This window comes from Bos grunniens, chromosome 19 (genome assembly GCF_055505025.1).
Source record: "Bos grunniens cultivar Pamir isolate PY7600 chromosome 19, Bosgru_T2T1.0, whole genome shotgun sequence".
Taxonomy (NCBI): Eukaryota; Metazoa; Chordata; class Mammalia; order Artiodactyla; family Bovidae; genus Bos; species Bos grunniens.
The window spans coordinates 7,336,908-7,362,490 of NC_141183.1; the positions used below are offsets into that span (position 1 = coordinate 7,336,908).

The 25,583-nt window shown below is 50.4% G+C and overlaps 1 protein-coding gene across 10 annotated transcripts in view; it reads left to right on the top strand.

Moving 5' to 3' along the window:
* Positions 1-5,135: 5,135 nt before the first annotated feature.
* TMEM94 (transmembrane protein 94) overlaps positions 5,136-25,583 on the top strand; it is a 36,818-nt gene continuing 16,370 nt past the window's right edge. For 5 of the 10 annotated variants that reach the window (XM_086356027.1, XM_086356031.1, XM_086356029.1 and 2 more), the window contains exons 1-2: positions 5,136-5,781; positions 18,700-18,832. In XM_086356027.1, the coding sequence (XP_086212153.1) occupies positions 18,809-18,832 (24 nt within the window). In that variant the 5' untranslated portion in view covers positions 5,136-5,781; positions 18,700-18,808. Of the gene's footprint in view, positions 5,782-18,699; positions 18,833-22,577; positions 22,821-25,583 lie in introns of those variants that run through there. The other 5 variants (XM_086356025.1, XM_086356026.1, XM_086356028.1 and 2 more) reach the window with 4 other exon arrangements.

A 25,583-nucleotide genomic window follows, 5' to 3' on the forward strand; every position in this document is an offset into this window, starting at 1 on the left:
GGAAGGATTTTTATCTACTTGTTCATTGCTGTATCTGCCACCCCCCCCAACCCCCATACACAAAGGGTTGGAATTATTTCCTAAAGCAGTACTATCATAAAAAGAGATAATCAAGAGTTGATCCTTTTTTGGTTCTTTATCACCTGCTGTCAGATTGCCCAGCACAGATATTATAACAATGTAGATTGCAATAAAAAATTAATGTTTAAACTTACCAGTTTCACTACAGTTTCAGCATTATTAAATTTTATTATTTTATTTAACAGAACAGATGAGAAACGGCTCCTCTAGGTTTGTTTTAATTTAATGTTCTTTGGTTATTAGCGAGATCGAAACTTTCTGCCAAAGTAACAATTCCTGCAACGTGGATGGACCTAGAGATTGTCGCACTAAGTGAAGTAAGGCAGAGAAAGACAAGTATCTGTGATGCCGCTTATATAAGGAATCTTAAAAAAGGGTACAAACAAATTTATCTACAAAACAGAAATAGAGTTACAGGTGTAGAAAACAAATTTATGGTTACCAGGCGAAAAGTGGGGGGAGGGGCAAACTGGGAGGTTAGGACTGACATATATATACACTGCTGTAGATAAAAGAGATAACTTGCAAGGACCTACTGTATAGCTCAGGGGACTCTGCTCAATACTCTGTAATGGTCTATATGGGAAAAGAATGCAAAAAAGAGTGGGCGTATGTGTATGTATAACTGATTTACTTTGCTGTACTCCTGAAACTAATACAACATTGCAAATCAACTATATTCCAATAAAAATTGTAAAAGCCCTAATATGTAGTTTCTTATGTAAACTGTCCACGTCCTTTGATCATTTGGTCCATCCTTTCAAAGAGCCTGTAAGTGTCCATAGCGTGGTCTGAGACTCTGGCAGCAGCTAACCATTTGCAGAAGGTGGATCCCGAAACTGTGATTTCTGGCAAGGGACTCATTCCAATTGTGGTGTTTAGCTCAGACAAGTTAAAGCTTAAACAATTTCACCCTGTCACCTTTAAACACCTGATTAGGCTGAAAGGATGGCGCAAGACGAAGGACGCTCCAGTACGAGCTGGGAGGAGCGCGCTGCCGTGTGGCTGGGATTCGGCGCGTCACTCCTTATTCAAAACCCTGAATCAGCCCTGCTGATTTACTCACATTTCCTGACTCACCTCTTGTATCTCCATCTAGATGAAGCGAAGTCATAAATAAATAGAGGAATGTTTTCTGGCTGATGTTTTCAGTACTTTGCTCTAAATTACCCGCTTTGGAGGCAACTGGAGCTGAACAAATACTTCGTCATTACAACTGACACCATATGTGAAACTTCCCTGGCGGTCCAGCGGTTAAGACTTCACCTTCCAATACACGGGGCGCGCTTCAGTCCCTCGTTGGGGAGCTAAGATCGCACGTGCCTTCTGGCCAAAAAAACCAAAACATGAAACAGAAGCAACTCTGTAACAAATTCAATAAAGATTTAAAAAAATAATTGACAGTCATATGAAATCCAGGGTGTAGAAACCTTCTTTCTCCCCAGACCTTCAATTGATCACTAAGTTTTTCCTAGTCTACCTGTGAAGATCTCTTGTCTACTTCTTGCCGCCCAGCTGCCACCACCTTAGCAAGGGGCTGCTCGGGTTAGTGCCATGCCTCCTTTCTGGGCCTCTCAAAGCCACTCTTGCTTCCTTATGACCCATTCTCTACTCAGCAGCCAAACTGAAGATTTTAAAAATGCCAGTCAGATCGTGGACACTCTTTCACTTAAAACCCTCCAACGGGGACTTCCCTGGTGGCACAGTAGATAAGAATCCACCTGCCAATGCAGGGAACATGGGTTCAACTCCTCATCCAGGAAGAATCCGCACACCTCAGAGCACTAAGCCTGTGTACTACAACCACCGAGTGTGTGTTCTAGGGCCCTTGGGTCACAACTACTGAGCCCTGGCACCAAGAGCCTGTGCCCCGCAACAAGAGAAGGCATTGTAATGAGAAGTCTGCATGCCACGGCAAAGAGTAGCCCTCACTCACTGCAACGAGAGAAAGCCCACCAAGACTCAGCACAGCCAAAAATAAAATAAATTTAAAAATTCTAAAAATCCATAAAACACTCCAGTGGCTTTTTGATCTCTCAGAATAAAGCTCAGATTTGTTGAGTGATGTTCATAAAACCTAACAGAAGAGAGAACTAAGTATGGGCAGAGGTGACTGGGGTACAATGTGGAACAGGGCAGGATGACTGTGTCACATTTGCTAACCTTCCAAATGAAACAGAGCAGGACCCTACGGTCCTTGCCCCCCATGTCCTCTGCCTGCCTTTTGTCTGCGGAACACTTTAGTCAAAGAATAAGTTTGTCAGAGAAGTGAGAACATGTAGAAACAAAGGAAAACAGTCAGAGGAGGCCAAATAATAATAGTCTAGTCATTAAGCATAGTCAAGGACCTTTAGTTCCTGCTCAAGGGCTACAGATAATATTCTGAGCCATATCCTGTGACTTGTCTTATAGATGCTGAAACCCTCACCAGGTGGAAAAGTTAACTACATGATGACCAGACTGTAACTGTGGAATAAGCTGTCACAGGTCTGAGATTTGGCCTCAAAGAAATGGAAACAAGCTGCCTCTGAAACCGAAGGTTAACTGCACATATAACAACCAAGATGACGCTGGTCAGACCACCGATGACCAATGTGAAGACGACTGTCAGAGGTGACTGTGTGGTTTCTGCATGTAGCCCCCTCCTTTAGCCTACAAAAGCTTTCGCTCCCTGCTTGTCAGGGTTGGGGAGTCAGCCTTTGGACAGACCTCTCCTCTCCCCAGACCACCTGACCTGCCTCTTGAGAAACCTGTATGTAGGTTAGGAAGCAACTGTTAGAACTGGACGTGGAACAACAGACTGGTTCCAAATAGGAAAAGGAGTACGTCAAGGCTGTATATTGTCACCCTGCTTATTTAATTTCTATGCAGAGTACATCATGAGAAACGCTGGGCTAGAAGAAGCACAAGCTGGAATCAAGATTGCCGGGAGAAATATCAATCACCTCAGATATGCTGATGACACCACCCTTATGGCAGAAAGCAAAGAAGAACTAAAGAGCCTCTTGATGAAAGTGAAAGAGGAGAGTGAAAAAGTTGGCTTAAAGCTCAACATTCAGAAAACGAAGATCATGGCATCTGGTCCCATCACTCCATGGCAAATAGATGGGGAAACAGTGGGAACGGTGGCTGACTTTATTTTTCTGGGCTCTAAAATCACTGCAGATGGTGATTGCAGCCATGAAATTAAAAGATGCTTACTCCTTGGAAGGAAAGTTATGACCAACCTAGATAGCATATTAAAAAGCAGAGACATTACTTTGCCAAGAAAGGTCTGTCTAGTCAAGGCTATGGTTTTTCCAGTAGTCATGTATGGATGTGAGAGTTGGACTATAAAGAAAGCTGAGCGCAGAAGAATTGATGCTTTTGAACTGTGGTGTTGGAGAAGACTCTTGAGAGTCCCTTGGACTGCAGGGAGATCCAACCAGTCCATCCTAAAGGAGATCAGTCCTGGGTGTTCATCGGAAGGACTGATGTTAAAGCTGAAACTCCAGTACTTTGGCCACCTGATGCGAAGAGCTGACTCATTTGAAGAGACTCTGATGCTGGGAAAGATTGAGGGCAGGAGGAGAAGGGGACGACAGAGGATGAGATGCTTGGATGGCATCACCGACTTGATGGACATGGGTTTGGGTGGACTCCGGGAGTTGGTGATGGACAGGGAGGCCTGGTGTGCTGCACTTCATGGGGCTGCAAAGAGTCGGACATGACTGAGCAACTGAACTGAACTGAACTGCTCTCCCCACCACTTGCCCGTATCTGAAATAAGCAAATTTTCCTTTCCAGCAACCTGGCTGGTTTATTGGCTTTTTTGAGTGGCAAGCAGCTGAACCCTACATCTTTCAGGTAACACCAATGAGGCTATATAAGCTTACGCTGGAGGGGTGGGGGTGGGGGCTTCCCTGGTGGCTCAGTGGTAAAGAATCCACCTGACAATCCAGGAGATGCAGATTCAATCTCTGGGTCGGGAAGATCCCCTGGAGAAGGAAATGGCAACTCACGCAAGTATTCTTGCCTGGGAAATCCCATGAACAGCAAAGCCTGGCAAGTTACAGTCCACAGGGTGGCAAAGAGTTGGACATGACTTAGTGAGTGAACAACAACAAAGCCTTCTAGGATGAAGTAAAAAGAAGTAAGATATAGACAGTGGACTAGTTCAATTCAGCAAACATTTACTGGGTACCAGGCTTCAAGTAAGGTGCTGTGGAGACTGCCAGGATAACCAAGCTGCCTTCAAGGAGCCTCAAGTCCTACAAAAATTATTCTGCGCAAAGCACACTTTTGTAAAGGCAGCGATGCAATGAGGGTACAAAAGCACAAGGCTATAGAGAGAGTTTCAATGACTAAAAGTCTGGGAAGGCTTTTGGGCAGGTAGTGTTTGAGGTAGACTTTTAGGATGGGTGTGTATTTGAACACTGGCTTTATTGGTAGGAAGGAATCTGCAAAGCACAGGAATCCTCTTGGGCAAAGGAGCAGAGGTGGGAGAGTCCCAGAGGCATCTAGGGGATAGCGGTAAATCTGTGGCTGCAGGAATAGTTCAGTTTGTGGGAGTTAAGCCTGGAAATGTATGTCTGAGTCGATTTATGAGGGGCTTTGAACGTCAGGCAGAGAGATTTGGACTTTTTCTATTTGCAGAGATAAACTGCAGATTTTTGTTTGCAGGAAAGTGACACAATTCCACCAGTTTTAAGATTCAAGTCTACCAGTTCTAGACACAGATAAAACAGTTCAAACATACAAGAGTAGGCACCGAAATGGCACCATCTTGTCCAGCTGCAAAGAAAGAGAGATTTTAATTACATAATTAAATTCATTAATAGGGAAAAGGGGCTCTTACTTCCCAGGGCCAGCCATGACTGTCCTTCAATTTTATAAACAGACACAAAACCAAAAAACAAAACCCTAACTCTCCAGACTTAGATCTCTGGGAAAAGAAAAGCAAATACTGACACAGCTTGCTTTGTTTTCCCAAGAGAGGTCTCCCAGGCGATGTCTCTAATTATCTAGAAAAAAAAATTTTTTTTAACTTGTTTTTCCCCTTAGAGTTCAGTTAAGCTGAGGAGAAAACTGCAGGATTGCCTTAGATTCTCCAGCTTTGATTGGAAGCAGTAGTGGTCCCCAGGGACTCCCTCCAAGGTCTCTGAGCGTCGAGGTGTCTCTAGGCATTTGTTCCCAGCAACAAGGAGGGTAGTTAGAAGTCGGAGACACAGGCGCTCTGCTCTGCAAAGGGCTTATTTTAAAAAGAAAGGCGGGGGGCGGAAGGTCCTGTCGATCTTCCCAGGATAATTCCGTGGGAAAACGAATCGAGCTGAAAGCCGTGCCCTCCTCCCTGACTGAGACCGCTGGCTCAGAAACCGCCGGAGAACGACGCTCAAGGATGGACAGCGGTTGTGAGCTCTCCCGCCGGCAGCATTTGGCACTCAATTCCGCCAGGCTCCCAGAGGGGCGGTTGTGGCTACAGCCTCGCGCTCCACTCTGCCAATAAGAAGCTGGAAATCTTCCCCGTCTCAGATTTTGACCAATCGGCGCCCAGGACTTTAGCGAGCGAGCTAGCGGTCTCCATTGTCGGAGAAGGAGGCAAACCCCTTTGGAGTTGCCAGTAACGGACATGGCCGCGGCCCCTGGAGGAGGGGACGTGAAGTGAGGAGGGGGCAGGGAGGGGAGAGGACGCGGGCGAGGAAGACCGGTCCCCCGGCCCCGGTAAGTACGAGAAGGCCCGTGGCCCGAAGCAAGGGGAGCACAGGGGCGTGGGGTCCGGCCTTCCGCCTCCTCGGGATTCCTGGCCGAGGGGAGGGGAGTCTGGGGTCTGCACCCAGGGAATGGCCTCGAGGGAATCCCTTTCGGTGGAGGAGTCAAGGAACTGGCTTTTGCCTCCAGCTCTTGGCCATTTCCTTCCTCTCAGGGGCTCACACTTGCCCCTCGGCCCTGGCTTGGCCCCTTGGGGGTCCCGCGTCAAAAATCGAAGCCTCCAGCCAACAAAAGACTCCCTGCCCCGGGAATGACCGTGCCTGGGCCCTGGCCCGGACGGCCTCCAGCGCTGGCGTCCAGTTTATTCATAGGGTCTCTGGGAGTGCCCCCCTCCCGGCCTCAGTTTGGACGGTTGTCTCCCCTGCGCGCACTCTCAAATGCCGCCCGGGCCGTCGTGCTGATCACGACCCCGATGTCCAGGTGGACGGAGCCGGAGGTTGCTTCTCCGCGCAGAGCGGCGGCGACGTTGCATTTTGGAGCGTGCCTGGCCTCCCCCTCCCCGCCCCTTTCTACCTTTCCCGAAGGTTTCAAGACTCCTTGGAAGCAGCAGGAGTCACTGCCACCCTTTAAACTGCTGCCTCTGCTGTGCTCTGGCTCCTCAGCGGCTCACCGCTGAAGCCAGTACTTAGAGTCCCTCGTGTGCAGCGTGAGCCCCTGCCCGGTGCCAGATACGAGGGAAGCCCTGCTCTTTGACTGGTGTGTAACCACCGGCTGCACTTGGGCGTGCTCATTGATATGGTCACGTGCTGCTCCATCCCACCCTCTGTGTGTGTGTGTGTGTGGCTCTTGGGGGAAAAAAAGGCTGGGAGTTCTGTGTCGAATCCTATTTTCCTTCTTGGTGTGTTGTTTTGTCCACCGGGACAACGCTAGTTTTCTCATGCTTTATCCAAGACACTCACTTCAGTTAAGCCTGGGTACTCTTAGAAGATGGAAGTCAAGAGGGAGTTTTAACGTTTTATTTTACAGATGTGGGGACTAACTGTTGTTTAGTCCTTAAGTCGTGTCTTACTCTTTTGCCACCCCATGGACTGTATAGACCGCCAGGCTCCTCTGTCCATGGGATTTCCCAGGCAAGAATACTGGAGTGGGTTGTCATTTCCTTCTCCAGGGCATCTTCCCCACCCAGGGATCGAACCCATGTGTCTTGGAATTGGCAGGTGGATTCTTTACCACTGAGCCACCTGGGAGGCCTGGGACTAACTGTTGAGAGATGCAAAGGGCCAGGGCCAGGGTCACCAGGGTCATCAAGTCCAGATTCTTGAGCTCTTTACCCATTAGAGCATGTCCTTTCCTAGGTGTGATCTGAGAAAACCAAGTTCCCTATTTTTTCTCAGCCTCTTGCAGGGTGGTTGTGAGCCTTAAATGAGGTGGCCTGTATGTATAGGATCCCTTGCATGGGATCTTTGTGTGTATGTGTGTTAGTCACTCAGTCATGTCCGACTCTTTGTGACCCCATGGACTGTAGCCCACCAGGCTTCTCTATCCATGGGATTTTTACAGTCTAGAATATCAGAGTGGTTTGCCATTCCCTTCTCCAGGGTATCTTCCCACCCCAGGAATGGAACCTAGGTCTCCTGCATTGCAGGCAGATTCTTTACCATCTGAGCCGCCAGAGAATCCCTTTTCATGGGGTCTAGCATTTACTTAATATATTTTGCATTTATTAATTTTAAGTAACCAACAAGTAGTTCACTGGCTGATTAATAGTTATTGTGGTATATCTTTGTGGGTGTAAATTAGTGATTCTCAGGGGAGGCGGGGGTGGGGCGGGTGGAGTCAGGGCGAGGTAGCACTTTCTTGGTTTCAGGGAACTTGGCAGTGTAATTAGAGGTGTTATTAAGAGAGTGTGATTGTGTATAAGAGCAGTGTGGAAACAGAAAAAAGTCAAGAAGCACTGAAGAAGAAATATTATGGTGGTATGTCTTTATGGTGATCTGGGCAAAAGAAGAGCAAGCGTGTTCCAGTGAGGTAGTTTTAAATAAGAAAAAAGGGCACCAGGTTCATTATCTAAAAAGTTGGGTAAAAGAAAAAAAAAGAAAAAGGTAAAAGTGATCCATGGAATAGAAAAAAAATCACTATAAAGATCAGAAGACACCAGAATGTAGACTGTCATTAAGTGTGAAACTGGGGCTAGATGTTCACATAAAATCCACATACCCTGGAAGGCTTATTTCAGCTGCAACTTCCTTTCTCACTGATTTTTGTCAGAACGACAAGTAGGGAAACTGGCAGAGACCATGGAGAAGTGCCTTGCTTAGGGAGGTGAAGTACAAACCATCCCGTTGATAACCAGCTGCCAAAGAAGTGAGAGTTAACTGCCCTTGAACCGCCTCCACCCCCTCCTTGTTTGTGGTGACCCGACCGGGAGAGCCAGGGCTGGGCGGTGAGATGGAAGCCAACAGAAAGCCCTTCACATTTCTATTTTGAGAAGTTGCTAGGGAGTACCAGCTCCAAGGGTTGAGAATCAGCCTTTTGGAAAGCTTAACTCCTGCGGAACTCATGAGAAAGGCAGGTTGCAATCCTTTGGTTCCTCCCACTGGTCCTTCCCTAATGTTGAGCTTGGGAAACGATTTCTGTATAGAGAGGGAAGCATGCTATTGTAAACATGAGCTACCCAGCCGTCCCCAACCGTTTTGGCACCAGGGACCAATTTCATGGAAGACAGTTTTTCCATGGATTATGGGGGGATGGTTTGGTGGTGGTTCAAGTGCATTATGTTTATTGTGCACTTTATTTTTATTATTATTACATCAGCTGTACCTCAGATCATCGAGCATTAGACCCTGGAGGTTGGAGACCATAACCTACGACCCAAGGCGCAACTGAACCTCACCCAACTCAAGTTTGAGTTCTGATCATAGCTTTTCCCAAATCCACTCACTCCTGGTGTTTAAGTGTCAAGGTTCCCAGTCGTAGTTGGCACATCTCTGCTGATCAGTGGGTGCTGATCTTTTAAATCTGATTATTGTGTCAGCGTTTTTGTTTTTATTTACTCATTTATTTTGACTGCACTGGGTCTCTGTTGCAGTTTGAGGGCTTCCTCTAGTTGTGGCAAGCAGGGGCTGCTCTCCAATTGCTGAGTGAGGGCTTCTCAGTGCAGTGGCTCCTTTTGTTCAGAGTGTGGGCTCTTGAGCACTCAGGCTTCAGTGGTTGCAGTCATTGTGATACATGGGCCTAGTTGCCCAGAGGCATGTGGAATCTTCCTGGACCAGGGATCGAACCCGTGTCCCCTGCGTTGGCAGATGGATTCTCAACCACTGGACCACCAGGGAAGTCCTGTTTTTTTTTTTGTTTTTTTTTTTTAATCCATACATCATAATTTATTTCATTTTTTCCAAAAGTTGCTAAGTGCTTTTTGTTCTCCAAATGAGATTTTTAATTAAAAAACTTTTATTATTGGAGTATAGTTGCTTTACAATGCTGTGTAAGTTTCTGCTGTGTGTCAGCCTTGTTTTCATGAGAGCATCTTTTTCTACCTGAAAGATAGGCTCCTTTAAAAACATTCTTTGAACCCCGGTTTCTGAGCAGGCCCAGATTTGTTTACAGTACACAGGTGAACTAAAGGCTAAGCCGCAGCAGGAATGTTTTTCTTCCGAATGGACCGGCCAGCCAGAATGTGTGGTTTGGTGACCAGCTTAATAATAAGCTTTGCCTGTGGCTGCCGAGCCAGTAGTAAACAGGATCACATGGCATGGCAAGTAGGTTAAGGGCCAGATTAGACCTGAGCTGATGCCTGCATCCAGAGGCCTGAAGTGATGGGGAATGAGGGGTCCCCAAGGGAAGGAGACTTTCAGGGCTCACAGTGGCCTTTGGGAAACTAGAAACATTACAGTTAAGAATATGAATATTATAGTGTGAATAGTATATGAATGAATAGTATGAATATGAATAGTATAATTATATAATATGAACTTAGTTTTCTTAATGTCAGTATCTTCTTTTTTTTTTTAAGCCTTTATTGAATTTGAGCATAAACATCCCTAAAGTCATCATGGAACGCACTGCTTGTAATAAAAGCCAGAGCCAATTGCAAAATCAGAAGTTGCTGACTTTTTTAATATATTGTGGTAAAATATACATAGCACAACACTTAGCATTTTAACCAGTTCGGTGTGTTCAGTACATTCGTATTGTTATACAGCCATCACCACCATCCATCTCCAGAGCTGTTTTATTTTCCCAGACTGAAACTCTGTCCCTGTTAAACACTTACCCCCCATTCCCTGCTCCTTAGTCCCCGGAAACCACCATTCTACTTTCTGTCTATAGGAATTTGACTCCTTAGAAACTTCATGTCAGAAGAAACATATGGTATTTGTCCTTTTGTGACTGGCTTATTTCACTTTGGGCTTCCTTGGTGGCTCAGACAGTAATGAATCTATCTGCAATGTGGGAGACCTGGTTCAATCCCTGGGTCGGGAAGATCCCTTGGAGAAGGGAATGGTAACCCACTCCAGTACTCTTGCCTGAAGAGTTCCACAGACAGAGGATCCTGGTGGGCTACTGTCCACGGAGTCAAACAAAGAGTCGGACGTGACTAAGCGACTTACACTCACTATTTCACATAGTGTAGGCCTTAAAAGTTCTTTGATGTTGCAGCACGTGTCAGAATGTTCTTCCTTTTTAAGATGGACTAATATTCCATTGTATGCATCAGCCACATTTTGTATATCCGTTCGTCTGTTGATGGACGCTTGGGTTGCTTCCACTTTTGCCGTTGTGAATAATGCTGCTGTGAACACGAGTGTACACATACCTGTTTGGATCCCTGATGTCACATCTCGTGGGTATATACCCAGAAGTGAGAGGTTGCTGTTGTTTTTTTTCTTTTTTAAAGATACATGTGCATTCACGAGGTACATTCAAAAGGCACAAAAGTATATACAGTGAAAATTCTTCCTCCCACTCCTGTCATCAGTTACTCAGTTCCAATTTATTAATATCTTTTGTAGGTTGTGCTTTTGGTATTTGGAGAAGGCGATGGCACCCCACTCCAGTACTCTTGCCTGGAAAATCCCATGGACGGAGGAGCCTGGTAGGCTGTAGTCCATGGGGTCGCTAAGAGTTGGACACGACTGAGGGACTTCACTTTCACTTTTCACTTTCATGCATTGGAGAAGGAAATGGCAACCCACTCCAGTGTTCTTGCCTGGAGAATCTCAGGGACAGGGGGGCCTGGTGGCTGCCGTCTATGGGGTCACACAGAGTTGGACATGACTGAAGTGACTTAGCAGCAGTAGCAACAGCAGCTTTTGGTATTGACTCTAAGAAACCCAACCCAAAGTTAGCAAAGGTTTTCCTCTTATTATTTCTTCTTTTTACTTTTCCATTTAGCTCTAGGAGCCATTACTGGTTAATTCTTGTATGTGGTGCAAGCTGTATTTACAAACTTTGGGTTGTTTTTTTTTTTTAATATCTGATTATTTAGTTCCAGCATGATTTGTTGAAAAGACTGTCTTTTCTCCACTGAGTTGCCTTTGTACCTTTCTCAAAAATCAATCAACCATATTTGTCTGGATCTATTTCTAGATTCTATTACCAGGCCAATACCACACTGCATTGATTAGTGTAGCTTTACAAAACCTTGAAGTCCGGTGGTGAAAATATTCCAGCTTTGTTCCCTTGGGGTAGTCTAATTTGAATGTCTCTTCCTGTGAGTGGAGTTGAGCATCTTTTCATAGGTAAATGCTCCTGGATTTCTTGATTTCATAGTCTCTTGGAATTAGAAGAGACCATAGAAGGTCATGTCTTTCTTATTTGCTGCCTGATGTGTTTATTAGCTCCATAATTTCCCGCCGTTGCTTGGATCCCTCTGGTGATGGGGAGCCCATTGCCTCTCAGGTAGCCTCTTCCGTTTTTTAAATGCAATTTTAACTATGTAATGAAATTGCTCGAGAGTTTCCTGGTGGCCCAGTGGTTAGGATTCCAGGCTTTCACTGTCGTGGCCCGGATTCAGTCCCTGGTTGGGGAACTGAGAATCCCACAAGCCTTGTGGCCAAAAAACAAAAACGGAGAAAAGATATTGTTCATGTTAAGTCCCAGTCTGCCTCCCTGTAGCTTCCTCACCCTAGCCTAGGCCCTGTTGTTGGAGCCTCCCAGAGTGAGCCTGGTCCTTCTTTCCCCTGGCAGCCATCAGGCCCTTCTAGCCCTGCTCAGACCTGAAATGTTTTTGGTATGTGTCCTGGCTAAGGGTGTCTAGCTCCTTCCACTATTTCTCATGTCACAGATTCTCCAACCTGGCAGTTTCTGCCTGGAAACCTTCCGCTTTTGTCGGTGTCCTTCTCAGTGTATGATATACAAATGAGCAAATTATTTCAGGTGTGCTCTGAAATGTGCAAGCAGGAGACTTACTTTTCTCTTTTGGGGTACTTAGCATGTCTATTGGAGAAGGCAACGGCACCCCACTCCAGTACTCTTGCCTGGAAAATCCCATGGACGGAGGAGCCTGGTAGGCTGCAGTCCATGGGGTCGCTAGGAGTCGGACACGACTAAGCGACTTCACTTTGACTTTTCACTTTCATGCATTGGAGGAGGAAATGGCAACCCACTCCAGTGTTCTTGCCTGGAGAATCCCATGGACAGAGGAGCCTGGTGGGCTGCTGTCTATGGGGTCGCAAAGAGTTGGACACGACTGAAGCAACTTAGCAGCAGCAGCAGCATGTCTATTGTTATCGTTGTTCCGTCTCTTAAGTCACACCCGACTCTTTGCAACCCCATGAACTACAGCACACCAAGCTTCCCTGTCTGTCACTAGCTCCCAGAGTTTGCTCAAACTCATGTCCATTGAGTCGGTGATACCATCCAACCATCTCATCCTCTGTTGCCTCTTTCTCCTCTTGCCCTCAGTCTTTCCTAACATCAGGGTCTTTTCCACTGAGTCGGCTCTTCTCATCGGGTGGCCAAAGTATTGGAGCTTCAGCTTTAGCATCAGTCCTTCCAATGAGTATTCAGGGTTGATTTCTTTTAAGATTGACTGGTTTGCTCTCCTTGCTGTCCAAGGTACTCTCAAGAGTTTTCTCCAGCACCACAGTTTGAAAGCATCAGTTCTTTGACCTAAATATGAATGAACTCTGGGTGGCCATGCCATTTATTTTGAAACTGCTTCCCAGGTGGCGCTGGTGGTAAAGAACCTGCCTGCTGGTGCAGGAGGTTCGATCCCTGCGTTGGGAAGATCCCCTGGAGGAGGGCATGGCAACCCACTCCAGTATTCTTGCCTGGAGAATCCCATCTTCCCAGGGAGAGGCCTGGCGGGCTATGGTCTATGGGGTCACAAAGAGTCAGACGCGACCGAAACAACTTAGTACACAAGCCATTTGTAGTAGTTTTATACAGTAGTTTTTTTAAAATTTTTAATTAATTTATTTTTAATTGAAGGATAATTGCTTTACAGTGTTTTCTACAGTAGTGTTTAAAAAGTTTTTTTTTTATTTTTAACTGAAGGATAATTGCTTTAGAATGTTTTATACAGTAGTTTTTGAACCTAAGGACAGAAATTAATATTGAATGTCTTACAGTTGAGTTGAATCTATTACATTTGGCCCATCATTTCTGCCTGTTGAGATCTTCTTGGAGCTTGGCTTTGATCTCCTTTCCAGGCTTGTGCTACCCGAGAATTTGATTAGCATACCGTCTGTTTCCTTACCCAAGTCACTGATGAAACTACTGACTAGGATGCCACCAAGGATAGAACTCTGAGACTTGTGATTAAAAGCCTCCCTCCCTCCCACATCAGTCAGTACACTTTGGGCACCGCTGTTTAGCTGAAGTCCACCAAATTATGCTTTTGATGGGTTGGGTGTGCCTAGAATGCCACCATAGCTAACAGAGAGATATGGACAGCCAGCTCCTCAGCTAGTCCTCAGCCTGAACGCTGGGTACCCACTTAAGCTCTCTTTAAAAAAGGAAACATTTCGTGTACTTGTGGCTGCGCGGCCTTCGCTGCCGTGTGCAGGCTCTTCTGTTTTCTTCTCTAGGCTGGTGCGTGGCTTCTCCTGTTGTGGAACACGGGCTCTAGACGCACTTAGTTGCCCTGAGACCTGCGGGATCTTCCCGGAGCAGGGATTGAACCCGTGTCCCCTGCGTTGTCAGGAGGAATCTTATCCACTGGACCCCCGGAAAGCCCTCATCACTTACTTGGCTCTTTTTGACGCTGGTTCTGAGCCAGGAAGCGTCCACCAGGTCACTCGCTTTGCCTCCTTTGTTGAGACACTCGTTATAGTGAACCAGGGTGACTGTCATTTTCTTCTAACTCTTCTGCCTGTAATTTCTTTCCCTTTCTCCTCTGATCCATTCTCTACCCTCTTAAAATCCCGAGGCCTACTCAGAAACCTCCAGTGACTCCTCAGGGCGCCTTGTTGCAAGAGTTCCCGATTTCCCTGTCCTGTGTGATCCTTCATTTACTTCTTCACTCTGACCTACTCAGGCCTTCTGCTCTAACCGAATAGGTCAGATCTCTGTCTTTCAAAAAGGCTTCTGCATTTCTTCCTCGTGCCTTGGTTGGACTCGTGACCCTTGCTTAGGTAAGTCTTCCTCCTACGCACCTGTTAGCAGTTCTCATTTAGTGTTTCAAGGCCAACTTGAATTTTAGTTATCTTTTTTTCAGAATAGCCCAAACCACTGTATTTTAAATCCCTCTAGGGAAGGGACCTCATCTTACAGTTCTTTGAAAACAGGACCATTCCTTAGACTTACCAAGTATCTGCCATTGTCGGCCCTGGATAAATGCTTCATTAGCCTTCTCTTTTAGATCAGCCACATCTGGCATGTGCTAGGCATTTTAAAGATCGGCTGTACCTCAGATTCCACTGTACTTTCTGAGAATCAGCTCTATGGAAGCACTCTATTTTCATACAATAAAACATACCTGTTTATCAGGTTGGCCAAAAAGTAAGATGTTGCGAAAAACCCGAACAAATATTTTTGCCAACCCATTAAGTATATAGTTCAAAGAATTTTGACAAATGTATACATCCCATAACCACCACTCACAGTCACAATATTAAACAAAAGATCTCTATGTCATTTGTGGTCATTCCCTCTCCCTGACCCCAGACAACTCCTGATCTGCTTGCTGCCATGATTGATTAGTTTTGCCTGTTCTAAAGTTTGTATGGGTTTCCCAGGTGGCTCAGTGGTAAAGAATTCACATGCAATGTAGGAGAGACAGATTCAATCCCTAGGGCTAGAAGATCCCCTGGAGAAGAAAATGGCAACCCATTTCAGTATCCTTGCCTGGGAAATCCCATGGACAGAGGAGCCTTGTGGGCTACAGTCCATAGGGTCACAAAGAATCAGACACTAGTTAATGACTAAACAACAACAATAAATTTTATGTAAATTGAGTCATACAGTAGGCACTCTTTTGTGAGTGGCTTCTTTTACTCATCAGATGTTTTTCATATTCAGCCACATTGTTGTACGTATCGGTTGCATGTATGTATTTGTTGCTGGGTAGAATTCCATGATACGCATTAACCATAACACATTCATCCATTCACCTGTGAGTGGTAGTTGTTCATTCACTCGGTCACGTCCGGATCTTTGCGACCCCGTGGACTGCAGCACACTGGGCTTCCCTGTCCATCACCATCTCCCGAGGCTTGCTCAGACTCATGTCCATTGAGTTGGTGATGCCATCCAACCATCTTGTCCTCTGTCAACCTCTAATTCTCCTGCCTCCAACCTTTCCCAGGATCAGGGTCTTTACTAATGTGTTGGCTCTTCACATCAGGTGGCCAGAGTATTAGAGCTTCAGCTTCAGCGTCAATCCTTCCAATGAATATTCAGGATTGATTTCCTTTAGGAGTGACTGGTTTGATCTCCTTGCAGTCCAAGGGACTCTCAAAAGTCTTCTCTAACACTGTGGTGTTTGAAAGCATCCATTCTTTGGTGCTCAGCCTCCTTTATGGTCCAACTCTCACATCCATACATGACTACTGGAAAAACCATAGCTTTGACTATATGGACCTTTGTCAGCAAAGTAATGTCTCTGCTTTTTAATATGCTGTCTAGGTTTGTCATAGCTTTTCTTCCAAGGAGCAAGCATCTTTTAATTTCATGGCTTCAGTCATTGTCAGCAGTGATTTTGGAGCCCAAGAAAATAAAATCTTTCACTGTTTCCATTGTTTCCCCATCTATATGCCATGAAGTAATGGGACTGGATCCCATGATCTTAGTTTTTTCAATGTTGAGTGGACATTTGTCCACCTGTGAGTGAACATTTGCATTATTCCAATCTGGGGCTACTTTGAATGAAATTGCTATGAATATTTGTGAGGGTGTATATTTTGATTACTTGGTCATGTAATAAGTGTTTATAGTTGGCCCTTGAACTGCATGAGTCCACTTATATCTGTATTTCTTTCACTGAATACGAACCAGAGTGCTACATGATCCATGGTGGGTTGAATCCATAACGCAGGACTGTAAATTGGAGGGCTGACTATAAAGTTACATGTGGACTTTCCACTACACTCCGAGGGTGCGGTGGTGCTGTCAGAGGTTGGTGCCTCTAACCCCCGCCTTTTTCAGCAGTCATCTCTACTTTATCAGAGACTGCCAAAACGTTTTCCCAAGTGGTTACACCATGTGATAGTCCCACCAGTGATTTTCCAGTTCGTGTCCTCACAACAGTAGGTACTGTCGGTATTCTTCATTTTAGTCATTTTTGTGGGTGTGTGTTGGGCTTCCCAGGTGGTACTACTGGTAAAGAACCCGCCTGCCAGTGCAGGAGACGTCAGAGACGTGGGTTCAGTCCCTGGGCCAGGACAATCCCCTGGAAGAGGGCACTGCCATCCACTCCAGTATTCTTGCCTAGAGAACCCCATGGACAGAGGAGCCTGGCGGGCTACAGTCCATAGGGTCACAGAGTTGGACCTGAGTGAAGTGTGTCAATATTAATACTGTGAAATAGGCATCATCACTCCCTTTCATTGAACAGGTACACTGAGGCTCAGAGAGGCAGGTGATTCGCCAAGGTCATTTGGCACTTGGCACATGATGGAGCCAGGATTTGAACCCACCGGTGTTTGGCTTTGAAGCCTGTGGGTTTTTTCACCATGGGCGGGGAGTAGACCTGGCCCTTTAAGGACACAGCTACTGGTTTCAGATTAGGCAGTTAGGGCCGGCTCTCTCCCAGAATCCCATGTATGGAGTGATGGGAACACAGAGACTCACAGAAGAATGTCGTGCTCCTGGCTGCCCTTTCGGAGCTGCTGCGGTTCCAGCTGGCCGCACAGTCGTCTTACCCTGGTAGTGTTGGCGGAGAAGTTGAGCGGAATCTCCGCATGGCTCCTGATGCCTCTCTCTGTGCAGTGACTGTCTCTTCCAGCCCCCGCTGGGATGGGCTGTCATGGGGACCTTGAGCTGTCCTTGTAAACAGGGCCTGGGTGCCCGAGTCAGAGCGGCCTCTGGGAGATGCACACTCAGCCTCCCCGGATCCCATGTCAGCTGGCTGCCTCTGACCTCTGGGACTGTGAGCCCTGCTTGGCAGAGCAGAGGGACGGGCAGACTCAGCCATGCAGGCCCGTGAGGGATCGGATGGGATTGTGGGTCGGATTTAGTGCCTGCCACGCCTGGGCCTCCTGCCTGGGGTCCTCTGGACACAGCTTTTTTTTTTTTTTTTAATTGTTTCTAGACAGTTCTCCTGGGCTTCTGACCAGCTCCTCTTAATAAGGCTGTGCTGTCGGCCCCAAGAGAACTGTTAGAGAGGAGGTTAGTTTGCTCTCTCTGCAGCTAATTGGCCTTCCCAGGTGGCACTAGTCGTAAATAACCCGCCTGCCAATACAGGAGACATAAGAGACACGAGTTCAATCCCTGGGTGGGGAAAATCCTCTGGAGGAGGTTATGGCAACCCACTCCAGTATTCTTGCCTGGAGAATCCCATGGACAGAGGAGCCTGTCGGGCTACAGTCCATAGGGTCGCAGAGTTGGACACGACTGAAGCAACTTAGCCTGCACTCACGCATGCACGCACTCTTCACCCAAACACTCGTCTGAAATTATAAAGTGTGTATGGGTGAGGGTCAGGGGTTATATGGGGAGGGAGTAGGAGGTGGGGAGGTGAGACTAATCTTCATTTTCCGCATTACTGTTGCCTTGGACCCTGCAGCCTGGGGCACCCGCCCAGGTGCCTACTGAGCACTGCCCCATTGACCAGGTGCAAGAGAGGCCCGCGGCCCTGGGCGTGCACGCATTTGCTTACGGTGTGTGTTTCCCACAAGGTGGAGCAAGCATGTCTCTACCCCAATCATCTCTGCTGCTCTCTCCACCATTTGCCTGATTATTCCAGTTGTATCTAGATTCCAGTTTACCTTCACTTTTTGGGGGGAGGGGCTGCACCGTGTGACATGCAGGATTCCTAGTTCCCTGACCAGGGATCGAACCCACACCATCCGCAGTGGACGCGTAGTCTTAAACACTGGACCACCAGGGAAGTCCCATACCTTCTCTTTTAAAGAGCCAAGGAGGGACTCCCCTGGTGGTTCAGTGGTTAAGACTCTGCACTTCCACTGCAGGAGGTGCGGGTTCCATCCTTGGTTGGGGAACTAAGATCTCGCATGCCATGCAGTGCTTCCAAAAATAAAGAGCTAATAAGCCATGGCTTTTCCTACTCGCTGAAAGGCAGCAAGTCAAAGAACAAAGTGTACATGCCTCCAAAAATGAAGGTTAAAAGAGGGGAAGCTTACAGCCCTCCAGCATCCCCTCTGTAGCCGTCTCCCTCTTGACTTCACAAAGCTGCCAGCTGCCAGGACAGGCTGGGGCCCAGCGGTCAGGGCACCATCTCCTCCATGTCCTGCTCGACTGTTGAGGTGATCCTCTTGTGTTTCACAGAAACAGCCCCATGGAACCTCTTTCTTCTTTTTCCCCCAGATGTCACGGTGACTGTGACAGAGTCACTGGGGTTCGTACATGTTGCAGAGGAACCTTCCTTTCGGGGGTGACCACCGTCCTCTGGGCATGCCTGCAGTACTCTGGGCCCATGGACCTGAAAGAGAAGCACGAGGTAGGCCGTGATGGTTGCCCTCCTGGGGACTGTGTGTGTTTCTGTTGGACTCTCCCGACTGTGTTTGCCTGGGAGGTCCTCGTGAGGGGGCTTGACACTGAAAGTGAGAGGTGGGGTGTGTGGCTCTGGGGCTTGTAGCACGTGATCTGATCCCTCGATGAGGCCATTGACGGCCGGAACGCACGGATTCCAGGAGCTGTGACTCAAGGGCAGAGGGTGGACCAGTGAACGTGGCCGCATGGAGCCAGTTCTCGATCGGGGTTGGCTCCCAGCCAGTCTCCACTCCTCGCCCAGGGCTGTGTAATTTCGCTTGTTTGCTCTCTGCCCAAGCCTGCCGAGCCCTGTTGAGTATTGTCCGGCGCCCTCTTTCTGGTTAGGGAAGAGCTCCCCAGTCAAACTCCAGGCACAGCTGCTGAATCAGCTGGGGGTGAGCCCCCCAGGGGTCCAGGTGGCACTCCCCAGCCTGACTTGGGCACCCACAGCCTCCACATATACCATCTTTACGCGGAGGTAGATTTGTCGTCGATCCGAGTACCCCTCTCCTGGGACGAAGATTCCCCTACATCTCTGCCTGGACTCCCATCACACATTCCTAGCAGGTCCCCCTGTCTCTGACTCCCTGTCTCCACTGGGTGGGCAGGGAAAGCTACCCAAAATACAGAGCTGACCTTTTGTTGCTCCTGCTTAAAAGTCATTGTGTCGCCTGCCAAAACCTTTACTATGGGGTCCAGAGCCCTCCACACGCCCACTTCTGCCCATTGGCCCAGCATCCCACACCTCCCCTGCTGTGGTCTTTACCACTGGTAATTCTTTTTCTGGGGGGTGTGCTGTGCGGCCTCTGGGATCTTAGTTCCCTGAACAGGGATCAGATCTGTGCCCCCTGCTGTGGATACACAGAGTCCTAACCACTGGACTGCCAAGGAAGTCCCACCACTGGTAATTCTGAGCGCTTTAGAGTCTGGGTACACACTTCGTGTTTAGGCTGTTACCTAATCCCCTCCCCCTCCTTTTCCTGCCAGACTTCTACTTTTCTTTCATTCAAGATCTGGTTTAAGCATGACCTTCTCCAGATACTTCCTCCTCCCTCCGGAGTCCCTTCTTCCAGCATTCACAGCCCCTCCACCGTCGTCCTTGCTATGCCGTGTTGACACCATCTGTCTGTCCCGCTTTATCTCAGCGTCCCTGGCTCCTTGCATAGAGCCTGGCATGTAGAAAGAGCTTAGTAAATATTTATTGACTTGAACTTATGATAGTGATCTTCCTGCCAAAGAGACCTTGGGAGGTCTGGGGAAGGAGCCGTGGGTCCACACACTGGAACCTGGCTGACTGCTGACATGTTCCGCTCCAGGATTCACGTGCCTCTGGATGGGCTGTGGAGCAGGCTCGTGGACCTGAGCTTAAGGCAGGTGTGTTCAGCCTCCTGCTCACAGAGGCCTCTGGCTGCTGTGCAAGTGTCCATCCTAGCAGGGATTGGCACGCAGGCAAGGCTGCACTTGTCCCACCCCCAGCCTGGGTGCAAGGCTGCTGCGTACAGTTGCAAGGGCCATGCACTGCTCAATTCCAGGGAGCGCCCTCCCTCCGAAGGTTACGATGTGGTGATGAGGTGGCCTGCCTGGGTGAGGTTGAATGTCCCCAAAACAGAGGACAGTATCTTCCTCTGGTTCCAGCCTGTGGCTGAAACATCCATTACTATTGAATCAGGGAAACAGATTTCTGTGGTCTAGGGGCTGGCTTCTCTCTCAAGCCCAAAGAACACTTGTGAACCCAGGCTGGATGCCTTTTGTTGGGGAGGGTTTGTTTTCCTTCATCCTCTTCTTTTTCTTTCTGGATAGATGCTCTCCTGTTCTAGAAAGCACCATCACCACCATCATCAGTTGTATTCATGGAATGCTCCCTGTGGTTGGTAGAACTCTAGGCCCCCAGGGGATGGCCTTTGGCTCACAGACAGACTAGTTGAGGAATTTATAGGGTAAGCAGCTAAGTAATAGATCTGATGACATTTCTACCTGAGGTTCCTTGTGAGTTGTGTAAATGTAGGCTTATAAAGTGGATCCCTGGGGCCTCCAACGGGAGTGGGTGAGCTGACATGCTGGGAGTTGTTGGTGAGGCTGCCTGTCGTTGCCTGGCAACCGTTTGGCTGTTGCCGGTTGATCCTTTGCATCTTGCCTCCCTCCTCTTTGCGACCTACCTGTCCTCAGTGTGCTCGGCAGGCACCGCTGTCCGTCTCCAGCCTGTGGTGGATGTGCCGTTGGCAGTGACGGTCTGGGTCTCTCCTTCTCAGAAGTTCCCCTTGCACTTGCTGCAGCGGACAGTGTTGGAAAGGGGGGACCGGACACCAGAAGGCTGTGCTGGGGGCTGTGGAGCACCTGAGTTAAACCCTATGGGCTGTTGCACAGGAGAGACAGTGCTTGCTTAGTTGTGGTTCCCCCAGAGCAGTGTCTTTTTAGAAAGCTAAAGGGGAGTGTGCCCTGGGAGCCGGGGCTGGGGGTCAGAAGTTTCCTGGGCACTTTGCTAAAGCTGCTGCCCAAAATCAGAGTGACTGCCTCTGAAGCCAACCCCTCCTCCCCCGTCCTCTGGGAGACTTCCTGCCCTTAACCCCTGGACAGCCCAGGCCCTTCCTTTCCTATCCCCACTCAGCTCTGGGTTTGGCGGGGCCTGGGGTGGGCCCCCCCGGGGAACTGTGCTAGAGAATGGGGAGGGGAGAGGCTGGCTGCAGAGGAGATGGTGTTGTCTAGGAAGCAGAGCCCTGGAGAGCCTGTCTCAGGTCCAGCCCGCACTCAGGTTTTCGACCTGTTAGACCGTTTCATCTCCGCCGAGGTGTTCCTGCCCCAGCCTCAGGGTAGCCTGGAGGGAGGCAGAGAACTCTCCTGTCCACTCCCAGGGTCTTTTGCCCCTACATCATCCAGGGGGTCCGTTCTGACAGCTTCCTGTGTGTCAAACTCGGGGTCCCGGAGTGACACCCAGGCCCTGAATGAAGCCCCAGGAGGTCCGCAGCCTCACTTTCTTCTGGGGACGAGGCCCGGTGTCCTGTCCCAGCAGCACCTGGGCAGGAGCGTCTGCATGCAGTCGGCGGACGGCTGCTGGCTGAGCTCTGCATGGCACCGCTGAGTGGCTCTTGGAGGCCCCCCCACCTGGCGGGAAGGAGTTTGGTCCGTTGTTGGGATCCGCAGAGGCTTCCTTTCAGGGGCTCTTCCCTCCCTCTCCGGTCCCCCGGTTTCTGCCCTCCTGGAAGTCACTGCTCCAGTTTTCTCACTTGTCAGTCCTCTCCCCTCCTCTAGGATGTGCTGCTATTAATAACTCTCAAGTCCCCCCTCCCCTCCTTCCTGCAGCTCTAACAGAGGAGAGGGCTGCAGTTGGTGTGGCTCCATGCTGGAGTGTCAGGGATCTGGGGGACTTCCCCTGGTAGGGCCCCTCACCTCGCCCAGTGACACGGGCCCCAGGAAAGGGATTGGGGCGGTGAGAGGCCAGGTCCTCCTTGATGCGGCAGCTGCCTTGGGGGCTGCGGGCCGACAGCAACGATTTCCTGCCCAGCCTCTCCTCTGGTGGGCGCCTCCCGAGCTCCGGGCTCCCCACGGTGCCTCCCCTGCTGAATGGGCCAAGCCCCCGACATCTGGCAGAGCCGCTGCCAGCTTTCCCCTCTCTCCCACCCCTGCCCCGCCCTCCTGCACCGGCAGCCCGGTCTCCTCCTCCGCCTCCTCCCTCCCTCGATCTGCAGCATGACTGGGAACAGGCTGAATTAATCAGCAGATTGAAGCTCCACTCCGCTGCTGCCACCGCTGCGCAGGGTCCTCCTCGCTCACACGCGCTCCAGCCCTCTCCCCTGTTCTCCCCTGCCCTCCCTCACCCTCTCCGTTTCCCCGTCTCCTTCTCGCCCTCCCTGGAGGCAGTGTTGGCAGCCCGGTAGCTGACTCGCTTGTGACCCAGGTGCTGCCCCATGCTCTTTAAGCGGGCAGAGCTGTGGACGGCCCCTCAGGGCAAAGGCGGCAAAGTGAGTATGCCGGCTGGGCTTGACAGCCCCGTCCCGCCCGCCCGGCTTCCCCGCTTTGTGTTGGAGGCTTTGGATTAACGGTGGGGTCGAAGGTGGAGGCTGGACCTGCATTAGAGGGAGCAGGGACTGTGGAAGGAGCCTGGGAGTGGGAACCAGGAAGCCGGGGTGTGGAGCCGCCCACCCAGCCCCTGAGTCACCCATGGTCACCCAGAGCGGGACGGGAGCCCGCGTTTCCCCGTGGGGCACCCTCTCACGGCATGCGGGCACCCAGGTCACCACATACAAGGCTTGGATGCCAGCCCGTCCTCGGGGCCGTGAAGGAGGCGTCTCCCCCTGGACCACATGGGTCTTGAGACAGGAGCCACCAGGGTTTCTTCCTGGGTCTTGTCCGCAGGAGGTGGGTGAAAGTGCCCGGTCCGTATGAGGAAGAGGAGGAGGGGCCCCTGCTTAAAGCTTTGAGTTGCTTGTCGGTGGAGTCGATTCGGGTCTGTCTGGCCCAGCTCAGATGAGATTCGTGGTGATGCTTGTCATCTGTCCTGGAGGACAGTGGCCGAATCTCTGCTCCGGTGATTCCAACATCTTGAAGTCCAGCTTTGGGTCCCCTGCCCGCTGCACCGGCCATGAAGGCTGTGACCCAGGGGACCTGGCAGAGGGTCAGCTGGTTCTGACTAGTGGCTTTGTGCTGTGGCCGAGGCCAGTTCATCGTTGGTCCCCCTGAGTCTAGGGGACCTTGAGTCCACTTTTTCCTGAAACAGGTCAAACAGGAAAGAAGATAGCTGCTTTGCTGAGGGAACCTCAGAGGAGTCCTGACGGGTCTGGGGGCCGGAGGGGGTGGGCGGCTGAGGGCTTCTGCTTCTGGGCCACCGGAGAAGCCTGACCATGGTGGCACAGGGCAGCCCAGGTGTACTGGCTCTTGAAGCCTCATTAGACTGACCCAGATGCTTAGCTCTGGGCCCTGGGGAGCAGATTCGGTTCTGGAGCAGGTTCCTTGGGTTCTGATTGGACCAGACAGAGATCCGTCACCACCTGCTGCTCCCTGAATCCCCGGGCCTGACCCGTCTCCTCCTTTGGTGATGAGATGGAGAGGGAGTGAGGGGTGTGGTGGCAGCCCTCCTGAGCCCACCCCTGCTGGGGCCTCGGGAGTGGAGGCTGAGCAGCTCAGAGAGTGGGACATGGTTGCTTCTGCCCAGAAAACCTCAGTGTCGGGGAAGAAGCAGGGCCGCCCCTCCCCTCTGGCGTGGAGACCTGGCTGCTGACCCCCGAAGCCTCCTGGAGGTGCCTGGGGGCGGGGAGGAGGAGGAGCGTCTGAGCATCCCTCTGGGACAGGTTCTCCTCGCCCTTCTTGGCCTTGGTGGACGGAGAGGAGCAGACCTTAGATGGAGTGCGTGTGACCTGGGTTCTTATCTCTCACACCAGCCCCAGCCTTGCACCGAACCCACTGTGGGTGCCCAGCCTCACTCAGTGCTTTTGAGAAGGGCTGCCAGGAGCCTTTTCTTTCACCAGTTTCCTCCGCTTCATTTCTCACACCTCGTGGGTGGAAAGCCTCGGGAAAAGCAGAGAAGCAGTGGTTTTCCCCACACCCGGGCTCTCCTGCTGGAGAGGGGGTTGTCATCAAGCCTCGTGTGCAGCCACAACAGTTGGGTTTGCGGGCCGCGGAGGGTCGACTGAAGGGCGGTGTCGGGCCCTGGGGCCTCTGTGCGGGCAGGTGCTTTCCTCAGGAGGCATATAATTACAATGGCTCATTTTCCCCTTGCTGTGTTGCCTTTAATCGCCAGTCTGGAGTGGGTGCTCCAGACCAGACACAACATGCGGGGGGCTGACTCACGGGGGCTCCGTGCTCACCTCCCGCTGCCCCTGGAGCTTCTGCCGCCCTCTGGCCCCTCCTTCCACCCCGGGAGGGGAGCAGACTCTAGGTTCCAAGAACCTGGAGGCAGAGAAGGAGCTAAACGATCGCTGGGTGGGGGACTCAGGGGGTTTGGGGTGCCTGAAATAAGACAGCGGGTACAGGCCAGCTGCAGGGCAGGCGGAGGGCAGTTGCTGAGTGTCCATGGTCTAAAGGCCCGGCCAGAGGAAGGCTGCGCCCCGGCTGCTCCCTTAGCCTTCCTGAGCCTGGCACCTGTTCCGGCCCAAGCCGCTCTCCGGGTGACCCCGCAGCCCCGTGGGCTTTGTCGCCCTTGCTTTCTCCTGCCCTTTGGCGCACAGCCTGTCCACCTCTGCCAGCCAGCCCTCCCCTGCCCGCAGGAGGTGTACTCACTTTAGTTTCTGGAGACCTGGCCTAGGCAAGTCTACCCTGGGAACTCGCAGTCCCTGCTGGGGAAGGGAGTTCGGAGGGTTGAGCCCGGGGGAGGACGGGGCAGGGGGAGGACAGGCGGGCCTCCCAGACTCTCTTCTTCCGGGGTTTTCCGGGACGAGAGGGGCAGGCATCCCCCTCCGGGGCCAGCCCCTTGGCCCTGGACAGACCCCTGGTCACCCTTTGCTTTTCTCTTCCTCCTTCTTGCCCCTGGAGGCTTTCTTCCCTCCAGCCAGGAGTCTAGGCAGAGGTGCTGGCCTTACCTGGTACTCCTTTGTTCTGGACCATGGGCTCTCGGCCCAGATCCCTGCCAGAGGGAGGTGTTTACCCTTAAGGGGGTGCCAGCTCCCTGCCTGGAGGCCCATTTCTTCCTGAGCTGAAATGACCAGTTCTTCCCTCTTGGAAGAGGCAGCTCTCATCTCATAATCCCCCAGAGCCTCTGTGGAGAGCAGGGATGGGGGGTTGGGGTTCAA